This window comes from Pieris brassicae, chromosome 7 (assembly GCF_905147105.1).
Source record: "Pieris brassicae chromosome 7, ilPieBrab1.1, whole genome shotgun sequence".
In the NCBI taxonomy this organism is placed as follows: domain Eukaryota; kingdom Metazoa; phylum Arthropoda; class Insecta; order Lepidoptera; family Pieridae; genus Pieris; species Pieris brassicae.
Window position 1 is genome coordinate 17774572 of NC_059671.1, and position 21633 is coordinate 17796204.

General features: G+C 33.6%; 1 protein-coding gene across 2 annotated transcripts in view; it reads right to left on the reverse strand.

The window, feature by feature from the left end:
- Nucleotides 1-21059, reverse strand: part of LOC123712311 (dual specificity protein phosphatase 22-like) — a 31917-nt gene extending 10858 nt beyond the window's left edge. For both annotated transcript variants that reach the window (XM_045665333.1, XM_045665332.1), the window contains exons 1-3: nt 20691-21059; nt 11537-11653; nt 1178-1302 (exon numbers count right to left, since the gene is read on the reverse strand). In XM_045665333.1, coding sequence (XP_045521289.1) covers nt 1178-1302; nt 11537-11653; nt 20691-20711 — 263 coding nt within the window. In that variant the 5' untranslated portion in view covers nt 20712-21059. The remainder of the gene's footprint in view (nt 1-1177; nt 1303-11536; nt 11654-20690) is intronic.
- Between the last annotated feature and the right edge of the window lie 574 nt (nt 21060-21633).

Below are 21633 nucleotides of genomic sequence, written 5' to 3' on the forward strand. Positions count from 1 at the left end.
TAAATTAATCTGTAGAGTCAATAAACATGAGCTACGACTTATTAGCGCGTATTGCGTCTGAACGGGTCGTTAAAACCCGATAACCCGTTACATATTTGTACTGCCAATTGCTAATTAAAAGCAGATCAGCGTGAGTCAGTCAGTAGCTACGTGACTAGCAAAACTTTATCATATATTCCAAATATCATAGATTTTTTGACTGAATTCGAAAAAACCTTTCATGAATATAATAGTTATAGTGTTGTAATAATTAAATTTCGCGCCTTTTGCTCTATTGTTGTCTTTTATGTCAAGTCTGTTTTTCGTTTGTCTTCGCCCTACTCTGTGAACATTACTATCCGATGTATTGTTTTTCAAACTAAATAAAGTTTTTTCCACATATAAAACTACTTATTTCCATTAAATCTTAAGATATAGTGTAATAGTTTATTAATAATTTGAAATAAACATGTTTAACTAACCGTTTTCAGACAAGTTTGTGACTTTTTTTGATTTTAAATAGCATTTAACCGCTAAATTACTTACTTGCGTTTAATTTATTTTTAAGTAAATGGCTGAGGTTTTACTAACGATTTAAATATTTGTAATTAAAGAGCTTCACAGGCCGAGATTAATTTAAAATTAAAATGAAATAGTTGTTTTAAAAAGTAATTAATAACTTTTACTAATTATTATTATAATACTGTATTCGAGCCCGCACTGTTAAATGAATGTGAAATAAATTTTGATATTGTGTCTAGTACAAATGTCGACGACCAGCCACTTTCCGAGCGGCGTGATTCTTTGGCGTTGCGTAAAGATGCGAGGTCCCTCGGCATCTGCTACCGCCTTTTCCATCAAAAGATGTTCAGAGGAGTTGTTCGTATTACCAGTTGATTATCACCATGGGACGTCGAGGCAGAATACGAAATTATCACCGTGTCTCCTCGACGTCTGTCGTTCCACAACTGAGCATTTTTTCAAGGCAGTTTTTGCCACACACTATGTGGAGCAAACTGCCCATTGAAGTATTTCCGAACCAATTCGCTCTGATATCCTACAAGAGCGTACCAATTCTTATAAGGCTGGCATCGCACTTGCGAGCCTTCTGGCATTGAGAATGTCCATGGGCGGCGGTATCAATCAGGTAAGCCTCCTATCAGTTTGACCCTGTTATATACAAAAATAAAAAACTCACCAATGTATTAGGACATTCCCATCACGAAGCCTCGCCGCATGTATGAAGTCGTTGCACAAACTAAAGTACTGTGTTAAATTCTGATCTGGTGAATCAGATGCCATTATACATAAATAGTGCTTATCCTGAAACAAAAGAAGACATATCATTATACATAATAAACCCAAATGATCTTATTGTAGTCCCGTCACCTCTTATGGAGCATAGCAAAAACATTTCTGATTGCATACAGATACCGGCAAACATCTTGAACAAATGTCCTTCCCTGCGCAAAAGCGATTTTTAGATATCACTGTGTTGCGCAGGCGGATCGCGTGATTGGTAAATCAGTTGACGTTTGTGTCCCTCGCTGTGCAAACTTTCCCCCACTCCCTTGTTTAATGCTCAAGAAGTTTGCCCGTATCTGTACTAATTCTTTAGAAAAAAGTCGAATATAAAACTTTGTCAGACCTAGTCATTACTTTATCAATTTATTTTGCGTAAATTAAGTTATTAATTAATACGCGTGAAGTGAATTCGGGCAATTTTAATTAATTTTTGATGAATTATTTAAAGCCGATGTACATGGCCAAACAATAAGTGGTCGGCAATAAAGACAAGAAGATATTTTTTACATTTAAAAAAAAAAATTAATTGACTAGAAAGACTAAGATAATAAAGCGTCAAATTATTTATTTTGTAACTTTTATTAATATATGAATAAAAGTAAGCTATTAACACGAGTTAAAAACTTGAAAAAAACGTATGTTAATACTTACAATCTTTACAGAACTGTTAGATAAATAATACATTTAAATTTTTAACATTACTTATAAACATTTATTAAATATATTAAAATGTTTATTTCATGTTTCCACAGAGCGGCTTATACAGAATGATAAATGGCGGTGATTTCGTCAAGAGTGCAAATGACGGGCCACAATTTGCTCAAAATGTTTTTTTCTTTATTTTGCATGCAATTTTTAAACACATTGTTTATGTTAGGGTAGGTTAGTTAAAATAAATTAGAAACATGGCGGGACCTACATTTGGCCTACAATCTACTTACTGTCTACTACATCTACTTAATGTTTTGTGGGTACCTAGGGGACATGCGACGGCGAAGGCCAAGGTTGTTTACTATACCAAGGGAATCAGTCTGTTGCACAGATCACCGTTAAGAAAGACGTTGACTACTGACTGCTGTCTCTGACACTATCGACATATTTACAATTATGTTCGCAAAGTGAATTCAAAGTATCTTTATTCTGTATCTTATGTCTACAATATTACATATAGTATTATAATTTTACATTTTTAAACTTATACTTCTTTTGGCGCGTTAGGGAAAAGAGTAAATTGTTTCTATTGTTAGTGTACTTTTTTCGACATTATCGTATTGCTATCGTATCGTAATTACTAAAATTTGTTTATTTTTACGGATATAGTTGTTAATATAAATTAATTAATATGTATAAATAATAATTTAAATAATCAACGATATTTATTCGTAGTTCATCTTAGGTATAAACAGTGAATGTAGCTGTCCTTTGGAGAAGGATCTCCTTCCTTGTAGAGCATCTGCTCTCAGCTCTAGTTTGGTTCCGAGAATTAGTTATCAGATCAAAATTAAATAACTTTAGTGTTTATTGGCGCAATAGTTATAATTCTATTACAATTCTATTATAATTCCTAACAGTATTTAACTTGTGAACTTGTACTGGACACGACCAAAGACTTAGAAAATCAAGTTGTTTTTGTAAAGGCGTTTACTCATTAATAGGCTTAGAGCTGAGTATGAATGCTCTAGCAATGTTGTTCTAGCACTAGAACACATTGTAGGTATAAGGTGAGACCGTAAAGCTCATCATGTATTGTCCTTATTATCGATATCCACAAAGGTACTGTTCAAATATAATGACGCTTTACGCATTTTTGACCTTAGTTCCCGATACAAAATCATTATACACTTCACGCGAAAATTGCGTTTATAACTGTACACCTGAAAACGTGTACATTATTTTTTTAATGATTTTGTTTTAAAGTGGAGGAGGAGTGGTCAAATATTAGATTCTGCCCTGTATGTTCCCACGTTACGTAACCGAAACTAAAACCGTATGGATCAGTCTGTGAAGGATACTGTGTCAAGTATTTTCACAAACCAACAAAACGCATTCACCGCATCGTATGTCGGGAAGCGGATACGGCTCTGCTGTTACCGTATCCCGCCTAAGCCGATTGCTGGTGGTGCCTTGGGGTTAGTGTAGTAGTAGTGGCGGTAGTGTATGCGCAATGCATTTCGCCAAGTAAAAAAAAAAACCTCGTTCCTTAACATAGATGAAATGACATGAAACACAGTTATTACTGTAATATGACTACATTATGAAATATCAAAATGTGCAAAACATATGCATATACTATTTTCAATGTCACATTTAGAACTAGAAACTGAAATCTAAAATGTAAGAACTCTTTGCATTACGTATTCAAATTTTCTATTCCAGTTTTTCATTTCGAATTGTTGAAAGAACTATATTCATCTAAGTAATAGGAAAACGGCTTGTAAAGGCACAAAAACTAGTTTAGACGTCATATTTCAAATGAAAAAGTATGCAATGACTGCGCATTCGAGTTCAAATTAACTAATGGATCCGGCTTTCTTTGATGAAAATGGATGTCAAAAGCGATGGATAAAAGTTGATTGAAATTTATTACTAATTCCGTTCTTCAGAAACAGGAATGCGGGGCGCGAGGTTACGTTCAATCTTACACACGTATTGAAGCTCGCTTAGATTTTAATGTTCGCACCACTAAGCATTAAGCTAAATCGATGTTTGACGAATTGGAACACCAGCTTACAACAAAGGTCACTGGTCATTCACCTGCAATTAACGTATAAAATTTCCTTTCACGAAAAATATCCATTAAAAAATTTCCCGTGTAAACGTTCTACATTAAAACCTACCAATATTGTAAATGGCAATGGCAAAAATGGAACGGAATTTTTAACTTTACAACTACCTCGTTTATGAATATTCGTTGGTGAAAAGTACTTTTTAAAATGGCCGACCAATTATAATTTACATTTTTTACATCAATTATTCTGAGCGATACAATGTGAATTGTATACTTTATTTTGTTTGTTCTAATTATTTCAACTTACATAGTGCTATTGGGAAATTTATTTTTTATTGATTCTACTACTTCTTAACTTCTATAACCCCAAGGTGGGGCAGGCGGTTCTTTCTCCTAATTCTACTATGTATGTCTTTTTTATTTTTAGGCAGTTTATAAAAAGTTTTGTAAAATCTTTCAAAGTTTATGATGTAATTAAAATGTAAAAATATATTAAAAGAGCAATCTTTAACCTTATTATTACGGCTTTTATGTTCGACTTTCGAGTAAACAAACCAAACAAGAGAAGAGAACGCTAGCGATAAAACTGTCCATGCATCCATGTCCCTTATAATTAATCTTATCTGTTCTATTTTCATGTAACAAAGCTTAAATAAATTAAAAAAAAACACAAACATGAAACGTCGATAATATGACTAAAAGAAGATAGATCTAATAGAGCAAATAATCGTCTTTATATATTTATTTTAAGTATATATAGAAAATAGTATTGAAATTCACAATAGGAATACAAGAAATAAGGAAAAACGCTGCAATAACATGAATCCTAGAAAAAAAATAGAACTGCCTTTAAACAGATTCAAAACCCCTATTAAAAAAAAACATTAATGCGTAAAGGTCACTACTCAGTTATATTATTATATTGTTATAGTTTGTTTTGTTATCTATGAAGTAATGTGGTAAATCACATAACAGTTTTTTACTTATGTAACTTTAATGGCGTTATGATTTATGACATTATTGTAGAGGGATATTAAAACATGGTGAGTTTCTTGCCCGTTTTGCGAACGGATGGCGTAGTCTTGCTCTTTCACGAATTTGATAAAAAAAAATTAACATTCATAAGCATGCTCGTATACGCATCTAAACTTAATAAACATATTTTGATTTTGATTTTTTGTGTAGGCATTTTTGTAATACTGCATTGATATTATTCATTGTTCTGACCTATATAGAAACCAAATTTATTTAGCACCTATAAAGTATTACAAACATTCATATACTAAACCTCGTTTGTTACCGAAATTGAAGTTCCTCATATAGAAGCTAAATTTTTATACAAGAAACTCATGAATGCATGAATTACATGGATTTAAAATGCAAGTTTCACGTGCGCAATCCAGCTCAGCTGAGCGTTATTAAGTTATAATGCCTTCGTCAGCTGAATGTGAATAAATGAAGGGATCTCGAGGGAGATGTTATTAATACAGCGGTTGTTCGAGGAACGTCATTACATAACTTGATAACGTAGCGAAAGCGTAGCTCGTACGAATTAATGTCAAATTTCGCTAGATTTATATATAATTTCTGACAAAAGATAATTATTTGTATATGAAGTTCTGCTACATCTTAGGAGGTTTGGCTTCTGGTTTGTGTTTGAGTAATAATGATGACGTCTTTCGATTCGAATGACGAGGCCAGACCTTCGCGTTATATGCGTTACCAACAACGCTACGCAAGCAGATTTCAAAGATAGTGCTGGTAAAATTGCTCGTTAGACAGCATATCGTTCTAAATTTAAAGTTTCATGTAATATGAATTTAACGCAGCAGGTCTTTCTTCAATCTGCGATCCAGATGTACGTAGACTTCGAGGCTTGGGCCATGCGGTCAATGGGCCCCAGAGGCACCGAAGCAGTTCTCGTATCTGATGAGGGCTTTTACGCAGATAGCACTTAATAGTTGATGAAATTTGTCATAAAGCTGCTAAATTTACCGGCTGTATTATTCATACTACGTATTACTTAGCGAAAAACAGACATAGATTTGTAAAAAAAGTTTGTCGAAAATAATTTATTTTTTAGCTTTCATACACCAGATTTAGAAAACGTGCTTTGTACAAAAACCATACAAGCCTGAGGCTAAAACTGTAGAATCTTTAAAGAAAGGAAAATCTATGTGAAAAATGTGAATACGTTTTTAAACATTCTTTGTCTTTGTGACCTTTACGTAGCACTATATATAACATAGAAAATCTCTATACTTTTTGTATTTTGTTATTTCTGTCATGTATAAAGTTTATTTATTTATTATACATTACGATTTAGTCTTACTTAAGACTAATAAGTAATTTAAAACTAACCTTATTTACGAATAAAATTATCTATTAAATAGAGTAGTTGATCCAAATTATATAAGTAGATCGGTCATTGTTGACCTTGCGAAAAATAATTTTCAAAAGTATTATCATTGGACTTCGTCGACTTTTAGCTACATTACGATTCATTCAAAATGTTTACCCTCGCCGTATTAAGTGTTGATTGGGGCAGAAAAAAATATGGGTAGAGCTTGAGGTAAGGCGATGTCGGGCATAGAATCGACCCAGTAAATACATTTTACGTAAAGAGAAACTATCGAATATTGTGAAACGGGGTTACCTGAAATGGGTTTCACGTTAAATTCAGTTGTCAATTCGCAGCACAATGTAAAATGGTTTTAAAATGTTTTGTTCGCTGTGCTAATTTAACGTTTAGGAGATTTGTTGCCAGTCTTATGTTTATGTTTGAGATACCCTCATAATATTTGATGATTTTAAGGAAATTTATTAATTTCATTTAATTAATTAATTTAATTTCTACTTAAATGCAATCATAATTAACAACGTCACCTTACTTAAATCAAACACATATGCGAGATTATTTAGACCATAAGTTTTGGCAATAATTATAAATAACTTAACTGTTATTATTATTATTATGACATTTGCAATCCCAATTTTATATGGAAGTTCACATTTTTATAATTGATGAATCTGAGTGTACCACTTTCATTGAAAATAAACGATTTATTATTATTTTTATTAAATATATAGTTTAAAGTATTTGACATACGAAAGTCATACATAGCGCTAAGTCTCTACCCTAAATCTGTGACCACTAGCCTCTCAGAAAGAATTCATAAATTGAAGCTCGAAACCCATTTTAATATGCATATTCTATAAAAATAGTTTTTAATTATAAAATATTCCTAAAATCATCGTTTACTAGGTTGTTTAGAAAGAAGGTAATCAAGTTTTGGTCTAAAGTTTATCAATAATAACTTAGTTTAACTAAATATTTGAAAGAAATTATAAAGAAGATCTGAAAGAAGGAAAAAAGAAAAAACTTATATACACAATAAAATGTATATATAGGTATAAAGATAGTGCACTAGCCCCCACACAGGATTCCCTGTGTCGTGTGATTTGAGACGTAAATTAAGTGACAGACATCTCTAGTTGCGAGGTAACTAAGAACAATAATAGTAGGAGCGCGAACTATGGAGATTAGTGTACATAATAAGCGAAACTTATCTCTTGCGGCTTCGAATCTTCGCAAGGCCTTTTACGGAATTAATCTTATGTGTACTGAAACCAGAAAATATTTGAATACCTCAAAGCCTTAATTATGCTATGAGTGAGCATTCAACGTCAAAATTCATTAAAATAATCGCTTAACCACGAAGCAGTGGTAAATTTCAAAGCTTTTTGAAGTGGAGCATGAAGGTACATTTTTCACGGATGATGTGCAGCGTTTTTGTCGAAGAAAATCGAGAGAGCGATCGAGAGAGAGTGAGAAAGGGTGAACTTAGCATGAAGAAAATAGCCATGGAGCGAGAATAGGGAGCAAGCAAGTGAGAAAGATCGAGAGAGAGAAAAAATACCCGCTATTGGTTGATGTATTTATTTAAAACTTTACATGGCAATTCTGTCGCATAACATCTTGTGCAGTGAACGCAGATTTTTTTTTATTTATATTGTTACGAAGACGGGTCGACTACAATGTTTCTAGATTTTTCCACTAGTTAGAGAACTTTTCAGCAGGCTGAAATATGATTTCTGACCGTTTCAGGAGAGGCTCAATCACATATTAGTTAATTGTAGCAACGTGCGAAAGAGACAAAGAGTGCGAACGTTCTAGAATTGTGCAATCGCTACTCAGTAGCAAGCCAGCCTAGAAAGTTCTCGAATATTGTTTAGAATTATTCCCAGGGATATATAAGCGAGCCGAAACGCGACTCGTCGCCTTTAGTTTGGAATGCGATAACAAGAGAAACACCGAAGCGATAAAGTGCGAATAAAGTGAATACAAGTGACAAAGTACTGTGTAAAGTGTGCATAAGTGGAGTAATTAGTGACTGTGTTTTTGTGTGTTATAAGTGCATCTCTGCAATTAATTTGTGCTCATAAATTCCTCATTGATTTTTCAAGAAATAAACCCTTGAAGAAATCTACAGCATTTTCTATCCGATCCCCTAGCTCGTAACAATATTATCATTATCACGTATACAGTGTATAAACAGTGTTAATATAGATTTACAAATACATGGAGTGATCATATACTGGTACATGATCATCTTTCACAATTTATCTTAAAATAATAAGCCCTGAGTACATACCTCGCCTCGATATAACCTTAACATGAAGAAAACCACACAATTGTCAGTCATAAGGATACTAATAATATAATGTGATGTACCATTAAATAACCTCAGATGACACCTAAGGAGGAACCACTTCCAGGTTCACAATCTAAAATCTTTAACCTGTAATACGGCTATATTACAGGTGAGTTCCTTCAAAATAAAAGAGTACCCTCACACACCTCACATACACACGCTCACATACACACGCTCACATTCACACCATCACACAACACATCCGTATTAGGTATGGACTTAGTTAGATATATTGAATAGTGTTAATTGATTCCTTTTGCAAATATGTATCTATATCTTAAAATCTATGAATGTAAACTAGTAGAATGGCTAAAAATTAAAAAATATAATGAAATAGAATAATATAAAATAATAAAACTACGTTATTTATAATTTCTAACTTCAGTATATTATATTTTTCAAAATTTAATTTAAATAGAAAATCTTAACTTTAAATATTATTTTCCATACTTACCTAAATAACGACAATAAATTCATATCTCGTATTCAAATTTTTCAGCCCCAAGACTTAAAAATCTTTATCAAAGTTCAAAATTACTACGGTCTAACCTAATGCAATAGGTTCCACCTTCATTTAATTTAATAAACAATAAAAATAAATAAACATCTAATGACAAACAACTTAACCAATTTTTAATGACACTGGAAGGAACTAGCGTTTAATATCTGTATCTTAAACGCTAGGGCTCATAGAAGAAATATTATGAATAAGGTTAACCAAAATGAATGTTGAATAACAACGTTTCGTTGCCTATTGCATGCTTACAACCTTTAGAATGTAAGAACTAAATGTAATGTTTTTGAGTCAAATAAAGTAGTTTAATTATTTATTAGTATTATAGTTTAGTATTTGTTATGTGCGGATTACGAAATAAATAAAGAAACATCAACAATCAGAAAAACATACACCTAAAATAAACTTCTTAAACTACTAACTAATTTAAACACGAATTTATTAAATTATTTACCTACCTCGACAAACACTTTTAAGTTGTACATGTCGTATAATAATGGGTCACCTAACACCTTACATCTCGTACGCTGCTCACAAAGCACAATAGTTTATCGTAAAAATCTCTTAGCGGTGCATCCTTTTTACCAAGCGAGTATTAAATGCAAATATAGAAAGCGCATTCGGGCACAGCCGTCGTTCATACCTACGCCTTAGAGATGAGACTCGCAGAAGCCGCTGCCTAATGTTTTTTTTATGGTTTAGTTTTTTTTTAAATTAAGGGTGGAAAGCTGGCATAATAATAGTTTCGAATTAAGTCAACAGATAAAATAGCGTCGTCGTATTATTTAACTTTCAACTTTTGGACAAAAATAATCAGTTTGGTGCTGAAGTAATCATGAAGCGGAATTTAGGCAATCTGTTTGTCTGTTAGGCGAAATTCACGTATGTGCTAAATGGCTGAAGAATTCCAGCGAAGTATAGCCTTATCTGTTATAATTGTTTTAACTATTTATTTATCACTTGAAACTTAGATTTACCTTTAGTTATTAGTTACAAACATTTGAACGCTATATAATGAATAAATAAAAGGCGGCCTTACCGCTTTGGAACGATCTCTCGATTCGAGCTATTCGGTATCAACGATACGTCATAAAAGACCAAAATACATAATTAAACTAAGGTAGTAAGTAGGTCGAGGGGAAAAGACGCGCTGGCAGAAGGAGGAAGTCGTGGCTCCGCAATATCAGAGAAGGGACGGAGTGGCCAGCGTAGAACAGCTGATGCGCTTGGCGAAGAATAAGAAGAAGTACGACGAGCTGACTTCCAACCTCCAGTAGTGGAGAGGCACAAGAAGAAGCTTGCTAGTATCGTGCGCACTAAAACAATCCTTCTAATCGCACCATTTCCCCTTACTCTGTAACTCCCAATAATGAAATGAACAATGAAATGTTGGTTTCAATGCTTTTATAATTAGAAATAGACGACGCGAATACGTGTCGAGTTAAGTATAGATATTATGCATTTTGTGTCCTAAACACTCGATATTGAATTGTCCCATCTAATATGTTGCCTCCGACGTTAGACGCCGAGGGCAAAACTCTAATCCAGAGTTCACTGCCTCGAAAACTGCCAGGTCTCGACGCCATATCGAACAAGGTTCTTCAAGTCCGTCAAATATATAGGAGTTTCGATAGCGGCATGTACTTCCATAAACTCATAGCCACCTTTCGCAAGTAAGCTTCATTTGTCTTCTCCCACCTCTACTTCCTCCTAATTAAAAAGAGTTAGATTTCCCTTAGACAAAAGGTCACACTGTATGGGTCATGCATGACCTAAGCTGGCGTACTCTTCGCTCATTGCGCTTCCTCCCGTATCCACCGGATAAAGGAGCTCCAGTCGTGATTCATGAGAATCGCGACCAGCGCTCTTCTGCGTGAGGAACGTCGATCTCCACCATGACCTGGAGCTCCCTAACAAGCCCGAAGATTAAGCCCTTCCCGACAAAAAGGACCCCGAACTAACTAACTTTTCTAACGGATCCAGAAGATTCGATAACTGTAGCCAATGACAACTTGAAAGCCTCGCCGAGCAGCAAAGCAAAATCAAAATCAGATTAGGGTAAAAAACCAGCTGCACTGGGGAAGGCGTGACCATTATTGGTTTGTCATGGGAATCGCTATTGCTCAGAGTACGGACACAGATCAACTTCGATACGACGTTTTAAAGATAAAACATCAGAACCAACAAGCGTAAACTTCAGTGCCATTGCAATTCGGTGCGTCATGAATCATAATGAAGCGATAAATGGAAAGTTGGACCACTAGCTAAAAATAAAGGTTTATAGGTATAACTCACCGAATGTATCCTTCGTGCGGCGTCGTGGATGGACAGTATGTGCGTTATTTTATATTTATCTAATTGTACGGGATCCTTTGAGTCTCGATAATTACCCACGTAAAGCCCTGGCAGCACCTGTAACAAACATTTCTGACTGTCAATACAATTTAGGAAATTTTACACTTTCATCTCGTTCGTTGACTTTATATATGTTTTGTCTTTAGTTCACGTGATTAATACAAAATATTTTTAACGGATATGTTCGATATTATATGATGCCGTCTTAAAAGTCTAAGTCTTAGTGTTAGATGTATGAATCCCGTATGTCATGTATTGAAATTTCACATACAAAAGGTCACTAAGTTTATGAACGCAAAATTCTTAATAAACTGATTTTACAAAATAGAATAAGGGGTTGAAATCTTTATTTTGAGTAAATTTGAAATTGACATATTATTCAAATGTTTCATGGTTTGTACATTTATGATTATACACGAAAGATTCTACGGTGCCCTTGAACGGTACGGTATAAGTAATTATTACTAACTCACTTCGTGGATCAAATTCTATTTTATTTAGATTTACCTTACTGCATACGTATTATAAGCACAATTATCAAAATGAAGCATAAGTTCTACCTACAAAAAAGAGCATTTCGCATTATCTACACCTAAAGCGGCGGTATATTAATAATAATAGCTCACTTCGTCGACAGTTCTTTCTCACATGTAAAATGATTTAATCAGTAATAATCAGAAAAATTTTATACACGCAAAATAAATAAATAGGGTAAGAATGTTGAATAAGGTGAATCGTCTTTTGTTTTATCCCCACAAACACATATACACTGTATAATATAATATGGCGATATGAAGCGTCTACTACATTTACTATGTCTTTCAACTATCGCTGTCCAACGGTCATTCTCTTATGCGAAGCTATTAGCGAAACGTCCAGCACGGACCAGGCGAAAAATAACAATCATAACAAAATGTCAATAAGAGTAGAAAGAAGTTGGGAGAAAATCGATTATATAAAGACCTACAGTCATGAAGACCGTTTTATTGGATGACACCACATAGTTTTGAAGAGTTTAATAACCTTATAAAGCCTTATAATACTAAAAAAGATTTGTGTCTTGTTATTGTTGTAGATTTGTATCTAAAACTACAAGGTTTAGATATGATATTTCTAGCAAAGAAAGATTAGCATTAACTTTATGGTAAACTTTAAATACCTATATTCAAATAAAATTTACATTACAGTTACAAAAATATAATGACGAAGATTTCGAAAGATATGCGCACGTGGCTAGGTTCTCAATTTAGCTGGCTCGGTTGTATTTCTGTCGTAAATATTTGCAAAAACTGCTACCATTACCACCGTTGTCATTACTACTAGTAGTTTCCCGGAGTAGCAGGACCATGCATGTTTGAGTATGTTGTACGTGAAGATAGGACTCCGGAGTTCTAATGGGTCCCCGGAGTAACAGATGCATGAAAGTTTTATCATTTGACGATTTTGTACGTGAAGATTTGTTGAAGACATCGTAAATTCTAGAAATATTCAAGTTGTGTGTCACTGTTTTATCACCAGAACCACTCCCGTTAAAGTTTGTAAAAATTGCAATTTTAAGAAAGCTTCATTATTTAGTGAAAATATTTTTTATTCAACAATAGGAGTTATAAGAGTTCAAACGACTTCATTACAAATGCGGAAATACAAGAATACAAATTCAGAATACAATGCCGGTGGATGATAAAAGTGGGTTTGCCCGCAAGCTGTCTTCATTGTTTCTCAGATATTTCTGGCTTATTTCGATGCATTTTTACTGCAGCGATTATCAATTATTATTATGATTTTATAGACGGACAGAAGACCCAGACACAGAACAACCCAATGTTAAGTGATACAGCTCATGTACACTCTCAATGAAAGAGGCCTTGCGTGCATTGCAGGCTTTTTGGGAATTGGTACGCTCTTTTTTTTTAAGAACAATGTCAATGATTCGTGGTACGGAAATACTTCAGTGGGTAGCTGTGTGTTGGCATAGTGGTGGCGCGCGGCAGATACTACCTAAAGACGCTCAATTGTGGGACGTCGATTTGATATTTAGGTGGAATTTCGCATTCTGGTTCATTGACATGTGGACTTTTTGATATACATAGTTGGTTTTAGTATCTATGAATATAAGACATACTTTACGGTTAACTACAGGAATAACACGCATAATATCCAAATCGATACTTCGCTATTTACACGTTCTGGGGTATCGGACACACACAAAAAATATTTTTACACAATCGAATCGCAAATATAACAGAACGAACCCTACTTATTTAGAAATTGATATATCTAATAGAAGTCTGGTCAATTTAAAAGATTTGTTACTTAGAAGTTAAACATACGCCTCAGCGTTTTTAAATTTTTGTTAAAAACTGACTTTGAAAAACGGTTGTCCAGTGTTAAATGTTAAATGGGGATTTGCTCGAGCGTCATAGAGACCAATTGAGTTGCGAAGTTTAGATAAAATAAGAAAAGAATGTTAAATAATTTATACCTTTTCATATAGTGGCCTGAAATGGCGTTTTGGCTAGCGCATGGGCGTCTCCAGTGAGACTCGAATCTCCGCTTGGGCCGTCATGGGGTGATCAATCGCCTGAAGGGCAGGACGGAAGCACACTGGAGTGAGCGAAGAACGTAGTAAAGGTCCTTGTCTTCCCCGGTGAAGGCGGTTTTTACCCTAATCTCTTTTTGGCTATTTTTATTATTAATCGCTTTAATTTGTTGTTTGCTATGGTAATTGGATCATCCGGATATGTTCGTATGTGTCGGGGCCTCCTACAAGCCTTTTTTGTCGGGAAGGGGACTAATCTTTATCCTTGACGAGAGGCCATATATATGGGACCAGCTGCTATATTTGGTAGAGGTACCTACTTAACTGGTTACAAGGTATCCCCCTTTATAATAATCTGCCTCGCTGTAGATCCCCGATCCCCGTTTGTTTAAAGTGTACTAAACTAAAATTAGGACCATTCTGGAAGTATAAGTTTATATGTGTTAAATAAAGGCACTATTAAAAGGCCAAATGAAAACATATACATTTGCCGAGTAAATACAAACTTTTGGCAATAGTATTTCAGACTCATTAATTGCGAAAGACTTCACAATTTTTCCTGACTTGTACTTAGCATAACCAAGAGCAGAGACTAATTTGTAGCAAACAAAACAATACACCTCACATTGTGTTTTGTTCACGAGAATATTTTAAGAGTTATTTTTAATGTCGGTATATTTAAAGCTCAAGTCCCAGCTTCGCACGTACAATGTAGATTTTAATACACACCGTATTAATTAATTAATTATTAATTATGTACTACAGAATGTCTCTCATAGTGATGTTTGTTGTTTTATTTAAACGCTATATTGATAAAACCGAATGACTCCGAATGAATGAATGAATGATGAACCGAATGAATCACTCAAACCTGAGTATGTGAAAATTGGATAAGCGAGAAAACTCTATTAATAATAAATAAACCAGCTCCCGTCATTTTTCATGTGTGAACCTCTATAAGTGAGATTGATACTTGCTTATACCTCTATAAGCGACAGCGACATAAATAGGTTTTGCTATTAATAACTCATTCTTAAATTTCGAGGGACTCTTATTCAATTCAAAACAAATTGCGTCTGTTATTGTTTTGTTATTATTCGAGTTGGTGGAAGTCATTCCACTCAAAAAGCCAAATGTGCAAGCCGACTTGTTTGTCAAGCGTATTATACTCTGTTCATAAACACCAGTTGCGACTTGCTACTTATAATATCTAAACGAAAACTCAGGCTTGTTCTGCAGGTCGAAATTTCCAGAACGAAAACATTGGAACCAAAAACGAACTGTGTTTTCTTTTGCAACATGACCGCCATACACATCATTCACCCTTCGAGTCGTTTCCGCAGCACTAGTGCCACGGCGGAACTCGTACTCGTAAATAATGCGATACTTTAAGTTTTCCATTTTATAAAATGAGTGACGCAAACAGAAAAAAAACAGAAGAAAAACAAATGAATGCAGGCCATCGAAGCACAAATATATGAGTAAATAGCTGTACAAATTTGAATTTTAAATTCCTAACCAAAGAGGAGGTATTTGAGGTCAAAGTGGCCAGTACGACAAAACGCCAATTTCATATGTAAGGACCTAATATTATCTTTAAGTGGTGAATTGTAAATGTTCCATCTTCCCCTTCTGTAACTCAGTAACCTAGAAACTCGTAACTGAGAAACCTCTTTAAGAGAAAATGGGATCGCAGTCCCTTGAGCTCTCACTTATGATTGTATTAATGCGTTGTTACCTTAAACATACATACAAAAACAGGTAAAATAAATAAATAGACAATAGGCTATGAAATCTAACAATTGACGTCTAAAGGCAGTTTGTAAGAGAAAAGAAAGAAATACTCAAAGTAAAGTGCAGATAGTGAATGACTAAATTAACAAAAAATTAAATTACAAGTAACACTAGAATTAAACAATATTAAAAAAAATAAAGAAATCTAACCTTAGCTTAATTAATTACATACATAAGTACCTAGCTAATAGATAATACACATTTTGCTATGATATTATGAATATGGCTAGACCATAGACACGAAATAGATATGTATGTTTATTGAGATATACGACATTTTCTAGGTTACAAACAGTTAACTTGTCCAATGCATACATATTTTATGAGTTGGCGTGGAAAAGTAAAATGTGTTGTATGTAATACGGGTAAAATAAATTATGCATTCTTTGCGTGACCTAACAACCAATAGCTTATCAATTGTTCGTGCCATTACTGTTTCAAATCTGGTACATTAAATATCGAACCACTTTATTATACAAAAATTGGTACTCAGTTATCGTACATAGTTTATTTCGTCTGAATATTCCTACGCGAATCAACCAATCATAATCAAGCGAAACGTGTCATCGTTTTACCGTGTTCACTTTTGCGAATCAGTTAATATTTCAAATTAACACAGAAGGCCGAGCGCGTAGCCAGCCAGGGGTAACGTGTTTGAAGGAAGATGAGAAATAATTTAAATTATGGATACAGAGCATGAAGCGTGAAATTTGTAAACTCCTGATAAATAAATATAGCAAAGTCTTAGATAAATAATTAGAATTGTCGTATATTTCCGACCGTCTTGCAGATGAATATATGAAATATTATTTACGCCATGGTTGGGGTTAAAATCTTTAGACCACAAACAACATTATAGTGTGTAGTATCAAAATATATACCAACACGACTGCCAACCAAAGGCCTATACAGCCTTAAATTCCCAAGAAGTTACAGATTGTATGAAACCACAGCCTACAGGTTGAAGAACGTGAGCTTTTACATTGACCTTTCGTAATCTCGAATGAAGGGCAGTTCAAAGTACTGAAATGTGTAAGAGTACTTAAACATGCTGACAGAGTCGGAGATGAATGATACGACACGTTATGGAATCTTATATCTGTTTTAATGCTCCGATTAGATATTGTAGATAATTTAAGCTTAATGGTACTAAAGTATTCGTTTTTTTCTTCTTCTTAGAAGCGTAAATGAGTTAAAGAAAATAAATTTCATATATTTCGGTTTTAATAATAATTTATTATATAGATACTTTTTGTTTCGTTTTGATTTCTTTAATTAATAGTGGCGTTCCGAGGCTTAGGATAATTTGTTCGTTTTATTCGATTGGCATCGCTATCGGGCAAACTCGCGAAATATTTTAAGAGAATACCAAATCTGACATTTAATTTAATTGACGAAAGGCATTTACTGTAACAAATAAACCAGATGCAGAAATGTAACTATATGTTATGAGACAGTTTGGGTATATTTGCGATTGACAGTCTCTTAAGTCGTCCAGAGAAAAGAATCGAACGATTTCGCGCCAAAATTCATCTTTGAAACTTTGCTTTTATTTTATGTATTAACACTTCTTTACATTACAATATAAAAATTAAACACAATTAAATGAAAAGGAGGGCAATTGGCGGCTTTATCGCTATAGAGTGATCTTTTCCAGGCAACCACTGTGAGTAAAGAATTTTTTTTTATTAAATTACATAAAATAGGCAAGAAGTGATACCAATACATATTACATATAGTTATAAAGAATAATCTAAACTGATACTGGATACATGAAAAACTAAAATGTAAAAAGTGCACATGAATCACGATAATCTAATTCAAGGTCACTCTCACGTCAGTTAGTAGTTAGTATGAAAGTTAGAGATACGATGTGGACAGGTAATGTTTGCACAGAAGAAATTTCTTCTTCTTTTAATGTATGTACCAAGAAAAACATATTAACTATTGTGTTTTCTTTGATACATAAACGTTATTACCATATATTCATTGAAGAAATGAAGTTCTGATTCGTTCTTTTGAACACAAAAGGGTTCTAACCGGCAGCAGGCTCACCTGTTGTTAAGTGATACATGTGGGTGGACACACATGAATACTCTCAAAGACAGACGGGTCGCGAGTGTATTGCTGGCCTTTTAAGAATTAGTACGCTCTCTTCTTGAAGGTCCTTAAGTAAATATTTTTGGCGCAGAGTTGCACTCCCTATTCTAGGGCAGCCTGCCCGTCCACCAACGAATGCTTAAAGTTCAGATGATGGTTTCTCCACAGCGGAAGCTTCACTTAGTTACGTGACAGAAGTTTAATAAGGATATTACAATCACTATTTGAGGGGTATGACATTTTGTGTCGTAAGTATTCATTTAAAAAACTCATATGCGCGTCACCATCTTTGGTCTTGGTCTCAGATTACTGTTGCCTTGATAATAACTCTGTATATGCTAATATGATCAGCCTTCTCTAAATACACTCCATCGATATACTTGCTTAATTAATTAATTGTGCACAGCAAGGCTTCTGAGACACAAGGCTGTTTATTTAATAAGAAAGATTTTCTAACAATAACAGAAGACAAGCCTAATTTACTAAATGGTAGGTATTTACCCAAGGGCAGATTATCACTTTAATGAACAACAAACGTCCCTTTGGGCCACACTTTTGCCCAGTCTTTACGAACTATTCGCAATTCCTTTTTACGGCAAATCGTTATTCTATTCAGGACAATTTGGGCCGAACTCCGTGATTGCCAAAGGCTTTGTTGTGTTTATTAGGACATTATTTACTTAGTTAACTGCAGGTATTTCGATTTAAATAGTTTTCTTATAAAGATAGATAAATATTAACTAACTGTTATTATTATAACATTATGATAATTAAATTCACATCAAAACAGATTCAGATATATACGTATGTATGTGTCGTATAGTAACTAATGTTACATCGCTGATTCATTATGAAGTTTTGGTAATAGGAAATCGATTCCTATAACATACATTGCTTTTTTCGCAAAAAGGTTCCGATAAGGGAAGCTGGTAACATTATGTAAAAATATTTTCCTGAATTACAATATGGCGAACAAAGTTTTCAATATTTTATTTTAAAATAAAGAAGATACCCAAATATGACAAGATAGGAAAGTGCTGCTCTTCTTCCGACTTAAAGGGAGGATCGACCTATGACTGACAAGCCTGAAGGCCCTAATGGGGCCTAAGGCCGAGAGGTTCATACATATTCTCATATCGGAATAACTTTGTTAGGGCTATTCAGGGTATGATCACCTCTGATTGTAGGTGTCGCTACTGTTTTAAGAATATCTCATTTGGAAATCACATACCCTCAGTGGTCTATATATTTTTAGCTAAGTTATTCAGTACTCACATATAGCTTTTATTCCCAAACGCAAAGCTGGTAACTGTATACGCAAGGTAGCCACTTAGTGTCGGTTGAACTGCCACGCAAAGTTTTCTTTAAAATATTTACCCAGGCATAAGTAACGACGTTTTCTTGAATTATAAAAATAACATTAAATAGGCAAACCTTATTTTAAAATTATATTTGTGTGGTTTAAAGTTCAACAGGGCGATAAAGGAATCACAGCCCTTTTATTGCGCATATAACAATTCTCCAATGTGATAAAATTCCAAAAACCAAAAATATTCAAATCTACGCGTCTTCCAATTATCTAAAGAAAGTGGCTTTTTTAGAGACACAATTAATTATTACGCATATAAGACGCTCTATCTTTATTTCAATATTTAAAAATAAAATAAATCAGCATGTATACATAAAATTGAAATTATTTTAATTCTTCATTTATAAACGAATTTTATGATACAGTCCCGATATTTTGCGCACAGCTAGTATTCAGTCAGTCATCGGGTAAAGTAGATACACGAAAAATATGATACTTTATAACTGTATCATGTGTTGTACTTTGATACATGTATTACATGCGTGATTAAATTAAATTATTCAGACATTATTATAATTAGGGCTCTTAAAGGTAGGGTAATATGCATATATAGGTATGCAGTAATCAGAGCGTGTTCAGCAAAAAAAGGTACCTAATCCGAGTCATGTTGTTTAACCTACCCGAGGCGGCTATTAGTTATTTAAGATAAACAAAAACTGAATATTTACTGGCTACCAAAACACTGTTTGTATGAGCTTCGTCTTTTCACATTGCCATGTTCAAGAAGTAGGTTTTTTTTCAGTATTTTTTTTATATGAGCTAATTTTAAAAAGAGGATTATGCATATTATGTTGTTTATATTTTCGGTCTAAGTCAGTTTCAGGATTGAAATTTCATAATTTTAACGAACGGAATACATAGGTATAATAAAGCTGCGATGCCAAATTAATAAGAACGTAGCAAACAAACAAACAAAGTTATAAACAAATAGGAAAATATTTTACACGTGAATTAATTGTGTTTTATATACGAAATAAAATCAATTTTGTTCGCATTTTGAAAACTTAACGAAACCTATAATAATATGTTTTGTCACAGTTCAAATTCAACATAGGTTATGTTTTCTTATTAATTACTTTTTTGTCATTTAATTTCACAAAGTAATATTAAAGTGTAAATTGATAAAATGACCAAAATCTTATTTTGGTATTTTTTAATTCGTAGTAGTTATAACAGTGGCCGTCGCGTATCCTGTAGCGGAGAGGTCTACAAAAACGTGCTACAATTCGTAGATAAGCTACGATATCGTTACGTAATAATAGTCCACTCCGCAAAATAACGTTAGTACTTACCTTATTCATTCCATTTCCCATTTTGGATTTTTCTTAACCAACCATATAAATTAAACTTATTGTCGGCAATATCTCCTAGTCCTACAGTTATAACATTGAAAAATATTACATATTTTTATTTTAAACTGTCAACTAGTCAACATTTATATCACTATGGCTACATTGTTGACACCGGTGGTGTGATTTTATTGACGGATTGATTGATTCCTATATTTAAGCTACCACAAGTAGTAATTATATCGATGCAAGAACAGGTTTGTTTTCACTGAATGTGTATTGATCGTATTTTTCGTTTCGTTGTAATTAAAGTCACGTTTTGTTAGGAAAGTAAAATACATGCGATCATGTTTGCGGGCGGCGCGCCACTGACGAGCGTCACTGCGTCTAATAACTATAGCACAGAGTACCTATACTTGAGGGTTGTGCTCGTTCGATATAAATAATAGTGACAATTATTACATATTTTTTATATCACATAATATTGTGACCGTGTACGTGTCACCTTATTTAACGCATTGGGAAGCCGGTGAACAATTGTCAGGTTGATGAGCACAGAGGATTGATATTTTGAAACAGGACAAACAATTAGATAAATTAATTCTATAGTCCATAATATGTATCGCATTATAATTACAGAGAAACATATGTAAAACTTAATTGCTTTTTAGCAAAATAAAAATTAAATACCTACATATTTATTTATTCAAGTTTATTTTATATCGATAATATTCGTTCATATCACTATGATTTAGCATAAAAAATAATGACTGTCCATTTTCATTATCAACAGAAAACACCTTTGCCGAAACAGTATCATTTACTTTAGACCCACGGAATATTGTATATTGTTGAAGTTCTTTACTGAACTTTTTTTTTCTTTAGGTGAAAATTATTTTTATAATCAATTATATTATTGAGAAACTATCATAGGCGTAATAAATAA